Genomic DNA, 12599 nt, shown 5'->3' on the forward strand with positions numbered 1-12599 from the left:
ACATTTTTGCCTGCTGGCAAGGCCTTGAGCAGACAGTACATTAAGAAAGAACAAAAACTAAGTAAAAGCACTTGCCACAGCACAAGCATCAGCATTTGAGAGCTCTAGGAAGGTTGAATGTAGTTCTCAGCACCAACCTCTGACCAGGCAGCAAGTTTCAAGCTTGGTTTTCACGATCTGAGAAGTGGGAGGAGCAAGCCACCAAACCCAAGGGTAGAGGTCCATGCTGCTTAGCAGTTTACACTTTGCTCATGCGGTCAAAAAGGCTAAAAGATAGGCCATAAAAGAGTTCCAGAGGGAAAAGCCTCTAAACAGGTTACAGTGTTTAACAACGTGCATAGGCTTAAGAAAAAAAAGGGTACAGTCATAGAAAGAAATGAATAGTTTAAAAATAGCAAAGAGCCGGGCGGTGGTGGCGCACGCCTTTAATCCCAGCACTCGGGAGGCAGAGCCAGGAGGATCTCTGTGAGTTCGAGGCCAGCCTGGTCTACCAAGTGAGCTCCAGGAAAGGCGCAAAGCTACACAGAGAAACCCTGTCTCGAAAAAAACAAAAAAAAAAAAAAAAAAAAAAAAAAGCAAAGTTTTTAAAGAGAGAAGTGAAGTAATATAAAAAAAGAATAAGCCACATAAAAGAGATGGGAAATACACAGGGAGTCTGAATCCTGTATGTTACTGTGTTGATTTTAAATTATTTGACTGTTGAGAAGCAAGACAGCTGCTAAGAGACATGGGATTGTGAACTGGATGGCTACATTGAACCAATCTAGATACTTTAGGAATGCCTTAACTTTAAAAAAGGAGTAAAAAAAAATATGTGTCAAATGGAAATAAAAAATGCTTTGAAGAAGAGGTTTTGCTTTTGTTTCCACAGGAGACAGAAGGCTGTGGATTCATTCCAGGTTAATACTGATCAAGTGTGATCAGGTAAGACCTCCTGAAACTTGGCAGGTGATATCAGCAAAGATTACTGCTGGTCTTCCCAGGATTTGGTCATTATATCAAAATTTTCTCTCTGGGACCCTAAAGATACTTCATCCACAGACAGCAGGAAGCAGTTTGGAGAACACAACATTCACATTCCCAAGAGGGGTGTGGATGGATTTTGGTTATTTGGTGGGTTATAGATGTTTGTTATCATTTAGGTGAATATAGTATATTGATATAAATTTAAAGTTATTTTTGTTACACTGTATCTGTTTCTACTCTTGTTTAAAGGATTTTTGTATATTGATAAAAATTTAAGGTTATTTTTGTTACAACATTGTGGTGATATTGTGTTCCCCAAAATATTATGTACCCTAATAAACTTATCTGGGGTCAGAGAACAGAACAGCCAATGGACAGACATAGAAGCCAGAAAATGGTGGCACTCACACCTTTAATCCTATCACTTGGGAGGCAGAGATCCACCTGGATCTCTGTGAGTTCAAAGCCACATTGGAAACAGCCAGGCACAGTGACTCATGCCTTTAATCCCAGGAAGTGACAGCAGAAAGCAGAAAGGTATATAAGGCGTGAGGACCAGAAACTAGAAGCTTTTGGCTGGTTAAGCTTTTAGGCTTTTGAGCAGCAGTTCAGCTGAGATCTATTAGGCTTCCAGTCTGAGGAAACAGGATCAGCTGAGGAATTGGTGAGGTGAGGAAGCTGTGGCTTGCTCTGTTTCTCTGATCATTCAGCATTCACCCCAATACCTGGCTCAGGTTTATTAATAAGATCTTTTAAGATTCATGCTACACAACATACTGTATATGTTTCTATTCTTGTTTACGGTATTTAAAAATGTAAGGTAAAATTCTAGTTTTTAAAAGTTGTTACTATAAACTATATAGGATAATGAGGAAACATACGTTAGTGGTTAGTCATTTATAATGATCAAATTTGAAGATACGTTAGGTATGCTTTCCAGTTCATACAGAGATATATTTTAGATAGACAAATGGTCTCCAAGCTTTCAAAGACCTACAGAATATGAATTTATAATGTTTTGTTAACATGAAGTTTATAATGACAATGAGACATATCTGTTCCTGGCAGCACCAATTTACTTTCAGAGATGATGGGCAATGAAGAAATTCCTTTCATTGTGGCAAGACTAGCCACTGGGCAAAGAAATTGCTCTTGCCTTTGACTGCTGACAATGTGCTGTGCAGACTGGACATGCAGGACACACAGTAAAAAGATTTTTAAACTTTGCCAAAACAAGGCAGGACAGTCCTTCAAAATTCCTGCTTCACAGAAGAGTCTACCAGATACTCTGAAGGACATGGAAAAAAGTGATGAACTTTGTCAATACAAGGCAAGACAATCTTTCAAATTTCTTGTTTCACTGAAAAGTCTGCCTGATACTCTAGGCCTGTAGGCTGAAGATGGATGTCCCAACACTGCAGAGGAACTTTGAGTGACTGTCCAGGCAGTCAGATGTCTCTGTCATTGCTAGAGTTTTGGAAGTTGTTTGCAATGCACTTTTTGTTTACTCATATTTGGTAGACAAATACTCTTCCAAGGAGATCACGTGTTAAAAATGGTAATGCAAAATTTACATTAAAATTCACTTCCCCTTTAATATCATTATTTCAAAATACTAAAATACTTTTAGTAACTAATAAAGAAAAACCAGGCAGATTCTAAAGACTCAGAACAAAATGTATTTACAACTCCCCAAACATTCAATTATTTTGGTAAAAGGAAATTTAAAAAAAAATCCTAAATTAAAGAGTTTTAATAGCAACAGGTAGCAAATATTCTATGAACAACAACAAAAGCCAACCCAAGCCAGGTAAGCAAACACAGCACTTCAGAGCTGGAATCAAGAGGCTCTGTAGCCAAATTTTCTTAAAATTCAAAGATTAAGCCAACTGTGATGGCACATGCCTTTAATCCTGGTAGAAGAATGAGGGTTTTTGTAGCCAGGCCAGCCTGATCTACATAGCAAGTTCCACGTCAGCCAGAGCTACACAGTGAGACAAACAAAAATCAAAAATATTAAAAAGGTTACAGAGCTCAGAGGTGGTTCAGTGTTTAGGAGCACTGGCCACTGGCTCTTCCAAAGGACCCAGATTTGGTTCCCAGCACCCACACGGTTGACTTACAAACGCTGCACACCTAGTTCCAGGGGCTCCATGGCTGTCTTCTGACTTCCTCAGATACGAGGCACACACATCATGGTATACTTACAAACATACATGCAAACACTCATACACATAAAAAAAGGTAAAACAAACACAAACAAGGGCAAAGGATGTAGCTCAGTTGGTAGAGTATTTGCTTATCATATAAAAAACCTTGGGTTCAATTCCCAGCACTGAATAAACCAGGCTTGGTGCATTGAACCTGTAATGCCAGCACACAAGAGAAGAGACATTAAGATAAGCAGTCTTTTAGCTCCTCCTTGGCTACATAGAGGATGAGAGCATCCTGGGTCAGAGACTTTGTCTCAAAAACAAAACAATATCAGCAATTGGAACTTAAAAGCAAACACAAGAAAAGCCCAAACTTAATAGGGAAACAGGGCACCTTGCTCCCCAGTAACCCAGTAATGTGTAACATAGTCCCCCAAAGAATTATTTTTTAAAAATAGTTTAAAAGCTTACCCTTTTTGCTTCAAAGGTAATTCAAGTTTAAATATGGTAGCATCATTAACAACTGCTTTATAAGCCTGCAAAAAGAACCCAATTTGAAATAGAATGACATTTAATATTTAAAATATACAAATTACATGTTCAAAGAAATAAATTAATATGAACCAGGTGTTTTCTCAGGTTTGCTGTTGTGGTGAATGAAGATGTAAAATTTAGTATACACTCTATTGAGTTATATCTCCAGTTCAACTTTCATTTTTACGGTATATGTGGACTCAGTACTTTTTTTTTTTTTTTTTTTTTTTAGATTTTATTTATTAATTATGTATACAGTGCTCTGTCTGCGTGTATCCCTGCAAGCCAGAAGAGGGCACCAGATCTCATTACAGATGGTTGTGAGCCACCATGTGGTTGCTGGGAATTGAACTCAGGACCTTTGGAAGAGCAGCCAGTGCTCCTAACCTCTGAGCCATCTCTCCAGCCCTGGACTCAGTACTTTTAAAAAATTAATTATTACAGGCAAAGACAGTGCATGTGTGCTGTGGTGGTGGGCTCTCCTCTACTTTTAAGAGTTCTAGAGAAAAAAAATCCGGCCAACATTTCCTTCCCAGGGTCCATTTCCACCCAGCAAATGGTATGTTCTCCCATTTCACTGAGAAAACTGTGAACGTCAGGAAATGCAATACACATGCTCCATGGGAAGACAACTGTAGAGCGACTCTCCCAGGAGCTCCAAAGGATGGAGGATGGAAGCATCAACACTGGGCCAGTAAAGGCAGTTGCTAAGCCTCATACCCCCATTTCGGAGAACCACCTCTTGGAAGTTGTCCGTTGACTTCTCTGCGCATATATGGCTTGGCATGCACACCCTCACACCCCACAAAATCAATACATAAAAGTATCAACTCTCCTTGGGATGAGCCCTAGAGAGCAGCAGTGTAAAGCAGGGAAGGTCTCAAAAGGAGAATGAATAACCTTCAAAACAAAGGGGCAGCATGCATGGAAAACTAAGGAGTGAGCAGCTTCCTGTCTGAATCACAGTTCTTTTTTTTTTTTTCCCCAGAGCTGAGGACCGAACCCAGGGCCTTGCACTTGCTAGACAAGTGCTCTACCACTGAGCTAAATCCCCAACCCCTTGAATCACAGTTCACAAGTGTATTTGAGGCTTACCGAAAGAAATATTAAACCGGATGTAATAAATAAACAGTTTTCAGCTTAGCATTATGACACTGCTCATCGAGTCGACTGTAATAGTGGCACCTTGTACACAAAACGTTTACAGAGAAATGTTACCTTATCTCTAGCAGTAAGGAAACGAGGATCATCCTGAAAAGCTTCTTTGACAAGTTTACTGAATCTATTAAATAGAGTAAGTAATTGCTCCACATACTTCTCAGAGTCCTGGGGGGAAAATATTTTGCATTTCAGCTTTTAAAAGGAAAAAATATGAAACAATAAAGTACTATTCTAACAAAGACTAAGGCTTTAAATTGGAGAGTATTTTTCTTGAAAGTAGAACTGAATGATATTCCAAGTTATTCTTTTATCGTTTCAGTCACAACTTTAGATGTGATTTGGGATGTACATAAATCATTGCCAAAGAAGGAACTTACAGTAGTGATGGTTTCAGCAGCTGCCACCATGTCTGCTAGGCCAGCACTGATGATGTGCTCCTCCAAATCCTTCAACATTGGCTCTATCCCATTAGGAACTTTGTCCATCAAAGAAAACATCAAATGTAACTCTGAAAGGACATAGCACATTCATGTAATTACTTTATCCATTAAATTAAATTTCTTTCTTTTTTTTTTTTTTTTGGTTTTTCGAGACAGGGTTTCTCTGTGTAGCTTTGCGCCTTTCCTGGAACTCACTTGGTAGCCCAGGCTGGCCTCGAACTCACAGAGATCCTCCTGGCTCTGCCTCCCGAGTGCTGGGATTAAAGGCGTGCGCCACCACCGCCCGGCTAATTTCTTTCTTAATTAATGTCCATGGACTTGTGTGTGTGTGAAGGGATCTCACTAGGTAGGCCTGGCTGGCCTAGAACTCACTATATAGAGCAGGCTAACCTCAAACTCAAACAGAAATCTGCCTACTACTGCTTCCCAATGTATGGGGAACTATAAGCAGCTATGTTTTCAGAAGTAAGAGCCTAAAGAAATGTTACTTGGGAGTTTGAAAAACACTATGAGTATCCTGTGGCTATAATTTGTTTAGAAATTGAAGGGTTTTCTTTTAAAAATCTAATTAAAAGTGATTTTTATTGCCAAGGAAACACCACTGGACCTCCAATAAGATGAAATGTTTTTGTTCAAAAACAAAAACAAAAAAAGTTGGGGGTAGAGGCAGATAGGAGAACTGACATTTCATGGACACTATAGGCTAAAGCAGGTTCTGGGGTACCCTGAGTTACAAAGTAAGAACATATATCTTGGGGGGGAGGGGGACTACAAATTTATACAGAAGACTACTACATTTCATAAAAAGTAAGTGCATGTTCAAAGTAAAGGACAAGGATTATATAAAGTTGTACTAGAATTAACATAAAACTGTATTCATAAAATTTACAAAGTATTTAACTAACGTTCACAAAGCCTTACATCATGGTACTGATCACTAAATGAACTGTTTTGCAGAATTCAGTATGGATCAGATGTAACTGTTTAGATTGGCACTATGTCAACAAACTTAGTATACACAGAAGAGCTCAAAGTCATTCTCAGCTGCATGGCAGTTCTGACTCAAAAGCCAAATCCTAAGCTTAAGTGAGTTGAGATACATCCTTTAAAAGTAGCTATAGACCGCACTTCAGAAACAGACACAGTACAATCTGGACAATACAAATAAAAATTTCAAAGTGGTTTCTTCAGGGAAGTAAAGCTATAATTATTTTCATGTTTATTATATACCTGCTACTTCTCAAAACACAATATAATTAAGAAAACATTAATGTTTTATGTGGAAAAAGAATAAACATTTGGGGGGGGTTGTGTTGTTTTGTTTTGTGTGTGTGTGTGTGTTTTGTTTTTTTTTTTTATGGTTGTCTGTTTTGGTTTTTTGAGACAGAGTTCTTCTATGTAGCCCTGGCTATCCTGGAACTTACTCTGTAGATCAGGCTGTCCTTGAAATCAGAGAAAAATTATTTTTCTTAGTATCTGTGTGTGTGTGTGTGTGTGTGTGTGTGTGTGTGTGTGTGTGAGTGCAAACCCTAAACATGTGAAAGTCAGATGACAATTTGTGGGAGTCAGTCCTGTCCTTCCACCATCTGTGCTCAGGAGGCTGAACTCAGGTCATCAAGCCCACTAAGCCACCTTTATCATTTTCTACAACGATTCACCAAATTTCTACACAAAAGCCAAATAATACTCGTTTCTATTCTTTTTGGGGGAAGAGGGGCAGTTGGAGACAGGGTTTCTCTGTGTAATGGCTCTGGCTGTCCTGGAACTTGCTCTCTAGACCAGGACTCATAGAGAGCCACCTGCTTCTGCCTCCCAAGTGCTAGGATTAAAGGCATGCACCCGGCAGCTCAGTTCTAGTCTATACTGTGTTTCTACAACTTATACTGCCTTTAAAAGTACAGTTTGACTTTCAAAGAAGAAAGACAAAAGCCTTCCGAAACAAGTAAGTGTTAGTACATACAGAAGGAAAGTCGGCCCAGTCTAGAAGAATGACCCAACAGCAATTAATTAGGTGATTTGTTTAAGATACTCTCTTGAAAAGGTTATGTCTCTATGTGAGATTTTACCTACTTTCAGTTTCATTTCGTTTGATCATGCCTTGGCATTCTGCTAAAATAGTCTCTTTAAAGGAGGTCACCAGCGCATTTACACAGCATTCCATGAGCTGCAAAAACAATTAACAGCAATAAGCTTTACTCACAAATCAAATCATACTGGTTCAACAGTAAGAAAAGTAAGTACATTGAAAGTACATTCTACCTACCTTCATGCAGGTTTACTGTTAATGTATGTATAAATAAATAAACCATACTACTTTACCAAAGTAAAGGAAAAAAATACAGAACTTAGGTTCTCTTAAAATTTAATCCTCCAAAACAGAGAGTGTAGTAGAACATTTTAAGGTGTGTTACTTTTATTTATGCTGCATTTGTTTAACTCTGTGAAGCTGTGTTACTATGTCTGTGTAAAAACCTGATAGTCTAATAAAGAACTAGTCTAAAAAAGCAAGTCAGGGGTAAGGATAGGCAGGGCCAGCAGGCACAGAGTATAAATAGAAGGAGAAATCTGGGAAGAGGAGGGGGAGAGCTAGGAGCCAGAGAAGGAGGACTCCAGGGGCCAGGCACCCAGCTACACAGCAAGCCATGGGGTAGGAGTAAGTTACAGAAGAGAACGAAAAAAGCCCAAAGGCAAAAGGTAGATGGGATAATTTAAGTTAAGGAAAACTGGCTAAAAACTAAGCCAAACTAAGGCTGAGCATTCATAATTAAGTATAAGCCTCTGTGATTTATTTGGGAGCTGGGTGGTGGGTCCCCCCAAAAAAGAGCCAAAAAACAACCAACAAGAAAGAAAATTAAAAATATACAAAATCCATTACAAGGTGAACTTTGGCTAACTCCTCATAGCTGGTGAAATCTACGTTAGAATCGTGATTGTCCATATAATTCAATAACTACTAACACATTCTACAACCGCTGTGTGATGTCTAGAGGACAAGACATAGCCTGTGCCTGTTCTAGAAGAGGTGATTAAGTAAGAGGCAGAGAGTTAAACTAATCATCTGCTAAGATGCCTTCTAAAGTTTTATTCCCCCACCCCACCCCCGCCCTGGACTGGAAAGATGGCTCAGCAGTTAAAAAGGTACTTGTGGGGGCTGGAGAGATGGCTCAAGTGGTTAAGAGCACTGGCTGCTCTTCCAGAGGTTCTGAGTTCAATTCCCAGCAACCACATGGTGGCTCACAACCATCTGTAATGAGATCTGGTGCCCTCTTCTGGCCTGCAGGGATGTGTGCGGGCAGAACATTGTATACTAAATAAATAAATAAAATTTAAAAAAAAAAAAAAAAAAAGCCGGGCAGTGGTGGCACATGCCTTTAATCCCAGCACTCGGGAGGCAGAGCCAGGCGGATCTCTGTGAGTTCAAGGCCAGCCTGGGCTACCAAGTGAGTTCCAGGAAAGGCGCAAAACTACACAGAGAAACCCTGTCTCGAAAAACCAAAAAAAAAAAAAAAAAAAAAGGTACTTGTTATTGTTGCTGAGGCCCAAGGTTTAAGTCTCAGCACCCACACAGGGGCTACAACAGTCTATATAACCAGAGTATCTGGTATCCTCTTCTGGGATCTCAGGCGCTGCACACACATGTACACAGGCAAAACACCCATACCCGATACCCTTACCTCTGGTGCCAGAGATAGAATCCAAGGCTTTTCTCAAGTTAGGCAAGGGCTCTACCACTGAGCTATATGCCTAACCCTTTTTCCTTATTTGAGACAGGCTCTGACTATGTAAACCTAGCTGGCCTGGAACTCACAGAGATCCACATGTCCCTTAAGTGCTAGGATCAAAAAAAAAAAAAAGTGTTTGCAACCATACCCAGCACTGGGTTTAAATTGGATTTTGAAAAATAAGTAGTCCTAAAATGGACTATGCCTTCTAGGATAATAAAGTAGACACAGTAAAGAAAGGAAGGAGAAATGCAGAAAGAAAACCTACAGTTCATGGTTTTTACACATAACTAGGAGAGGAAAAAAATCAAGGAAATTTTAAAAAGCATAAGACAATGTGAGTCTCTTCCTTTCGAGGGAGCATTAAAAACCAGTGCAATGGCAATAAACAGGAGATATGGAGTGGCAAAGGTTGGTGAAAAAGCTGCTGAAATATGACAATAAGGGGAAAGGGTCATGGGTTAAAGAAGACCATCAGGAAAATCTCCTTACAGGGGCAAGCAATTTACACCACCATCTACTTCCTCACTGCCAAGAAGAAATTGACTCCTCACATAAGGATCGAACCAAGTAAAATGTGATGTGTGAGTCCAGCACCCAAGATGCTTGAGCAGGAGACCACTGAGTTCTAGCCTACCCCCAGTTTACAAATAGAGACCCTGTCAATCAAATAAAGATTGTGAGCACAGAATCAAAATATTACTAAGGATAATATATCTCTTTTGAAAAACTTAAAACAGATCATTACCTGTATTAAACAGGAAAGGAATGACATGTCTTAAAAATTATTCTGTTCAAAATTCTCCTTGGAATTGACATAACATTGGTAATCACTGAATATGAATTAGGTAAAGAGGATTCATTATTGTCCAAGCACTTGAGAGGCTTAAGTAGGAGGATCTTGAATTCCTACTTCTTAGGGATATTCTAATAAAAAGCTTTTTGTTAAGTCTCAACTACACTAATGACTGTCTTATCACATTTCTAGCATTCAAAAATAATACACACATGGTTAACAACTTCTTGCCCAATATGGTGGGAAGTTCTGCCCTAACTGCAGAGTGATGTCACTATACCATGGGACCTGAGTATGCCAATTCAACATCCTCCTCTTTAAAGATTAATTAATTAATTAAGGTTATGCTATATGTATGAGTGTTTTTCCTGCATGTATGTACATACACTGCATGCACGCTTGGCGTCTGCAGAGGCTAGAAGAGGGCACTGGGCCCTCTGGAACTGGAATTAGAGACGGTTGTGTGCCATCCAAGATGTTGCTAGGGACCGAACATGGATGGGCCCTCTGCAAGAATAATCAGTGCTCCTTACTGCTGAACCATCTCTCTCCAGACCTACACTCAACATTTACCTAACCCAATGAAATCCGACTAAAACCAGGTAAGTTAACCATACAGAACTAATGGAAAAACAAAAATTCTACATTGCACGAACAGTTCCTCTGCAAGAACAGTAAGTCCTATTACCTGCTGAGCCATCTCCCCAGCACCCCAGTGAAGTTTATTTTTTTAATCACTATATTTATGTTATGTGCATAGGTGTTTTGCCTCGAGGTATATCTATCTCTGCACCATGTGTGCGCAGTTCCTTCAGGACAAAAGAGGGTACTGGGATTCCCTGACACTACAGTTACTGATAGTTATAAACCACCATGTGGGTGCTGAGAATCAAACCCAACACTCTAGAAGAGCAACTGGAGCTCTTAACTGCTGAGCCATCTCTCTAGCAACACCCACAATAATTGGTAAATGCACATAAAAACTTTTAAAATGTATTAGAGTGGGAAATTGAAAATTAAAAACCAGTAAAATTTAGGTCTGTAGAAATGGATCAGAATAAGATCCATAACAATTCAGGTTAGTTTGGAATAATAAGCAATTTGTATATGGGTTATACCCTTTCTTCAGCAGTCTCTTTCCAGGGAGATTGCGTCCTAAGAGAGTGCAAAGCATGAAGAAGGATATATTCGTAGGATGATGAAAAGAAATAGGCATTAAGGATATCCCAGCAAACTCTTCTTATAAGAAACTATAAAGAATGAAAAACTGGTTCAATAGAAAACTGGGTAGCTATATGTTACAGACCATGGAAGTCAACATGTATGTACAATATCATAAACTTTTAAATGCTATAGTACAGGAAGAGAAGAAAAGAGAAGAGAGTAGGGAGGGAAGGAAAGAGGTAAAGAAGGGCTGGAGAGATGGCTCAGAGGTTAAGAGTACTTAGTGGCTGCTCTTCCAGAGGTCCTGAGTTCAGTTACTGCAGCCACATGGTGGCTCACAACCATCTAGAATGAGACCTGGTGCCCTCTTCTGGCGAGCAGGGATACATGCAGGCAGAACACTATACATAACAAATAAATAATTTTTTTTAAAAAAAAAGGAGGGAAAGAAATGAAGCAAATGAATATGATAAAATGAAACATAGAATCTGGAGGTAGAGCATTTACTATGACATTACTTCTCAATTAAGAAAATTGAGGGCCCTGCTCAGTGACATGCACAAGGGCACAGGTTTGACCTTCAGCACCTCTAGAAAACACACAAAGGGGGGGCTGGAGAGATGGCTCAGAGGTTAAGAGCACTGGCTGTTCTTCCAAAGGTCCTGAGTTCAATTCCCAGCAACCACATGGTGGCTCACAACCACCTGTAATGAGATCTGGTGCCCTCTTCTGGCCTGCAGTCATACATGCTGTATACATAATAAATAAATAAATCTTTAAAAAAAAAAAAAAAAAGAAAAGAAAACACACAAAGGTGTGTGAGAGAGGTTGGAGGTGCTACAGACCCTGGTGCTTCAGTTTGGTCCTTGGAACTCATATGGCAGAAAAAGAATCAATTTCTGCAAGCTATCCGAACCTCCATATGCATGCTGTGTGGCACATGTGCTCCTACACATAGACACACGTAAACATAAAGAAGAGGATTAACTATATAACATGAAAAGTTTTTTGCTCCAATCATAGTAAAGATCCTATCTATTAAAAAAAATTCATTTAGAAAACCATTTACACCAGGCAAAAAAAAAGGGGGGGCTCCTAGATTTTTTTCTTGCTTCAAATGAGTCTCATCCTGTACCAAGAAATTCAGATTGAGAGGCCATTTAGACTTCTTTTATATTTCTTCTCTACCATCTACCAAAGTACTATATACATAGTTGATCCTAAATACATACTTACTATGTGACAAGCATCCTGAATGGAAAGGACAGTGATAAACCACCTCTCTCACCGTGGATTCCCTTTCTGTCTCCATTTGCTAGCTTCCATGAAGAAACTTTGTCAAATGCCATCAACTCTGTATTTGTTTCCCTGAGATGAGCACAAGTTCTAAATCCATAGAACAATCTCTCCCCAGGGGGCCTCAAGGTGAAACACTTTATCAATGTGCTTAATGTTGAACCCTCTGCTACACCAGGACTAAACCCTTCCGGGTAAGGCTTCCTCCATGAGCAAAGCTGGCACTTGAAAAGCCCTACCGAGGGAATGCATTTAAGGGTCTGTGAAGTGAAAGATGAGACAAGAGGGCTAAGTGATAGGGTAAGTCTGTCTTTTAAAGGAATTCCTTTATTTGCAAAATTAATTCTACTCCATAACAATTTGTTTT

At 39.5% G+C, this 12599-nt stretch overlaps 1 protein-coding gene across 2 annotated transcripts in view; it reads right to left on the reverse strand.

The window, feature by feature from the left end:
* The window catches only part of Cul5 (cullin 5), a 46279-nt gene that overhangs the window by 15458 nt on the left and 18222 nt on the right, over positions 1-12599 (reverse strand). For both annotated transcript variants that reach the window (XM_059267897.1, XM_059267898.1), the window contains exons 8-11: positions 7325-7418; positions 5192-5322; positions 4872-4979; positions 3591-3655 (exon numbers count right to left, since the gene is read on the reverse strand). In XM_059267897.1, the coding sequence (XP_059123880.1) occupies positions 3591-3655; positions 4872-4979; positions 5192-5322; positions 7325-7418 (398 nt within the window). The remainder of the gene's footprint in view (positions 1-3590; positions 3656-4871; positions 4980-5191; positions 5323-7324; positions 7419-12599) is intronic.

This window comes from Peromyscus eremicus, chromosome 7 (genome assembly GCF_949786415.1).
Source record: "Peromyscus eremicus chromosome 7, PerEre_H2_v1, whole genome shotgun sequence".
Taxonomy (NCBI): domain Eukaryota; kingdom Metazoa; phylum Chordata; class Mammalia; order Rodentia; family Cricetidae; genus Peromyscus; species Peromyscus eremicus.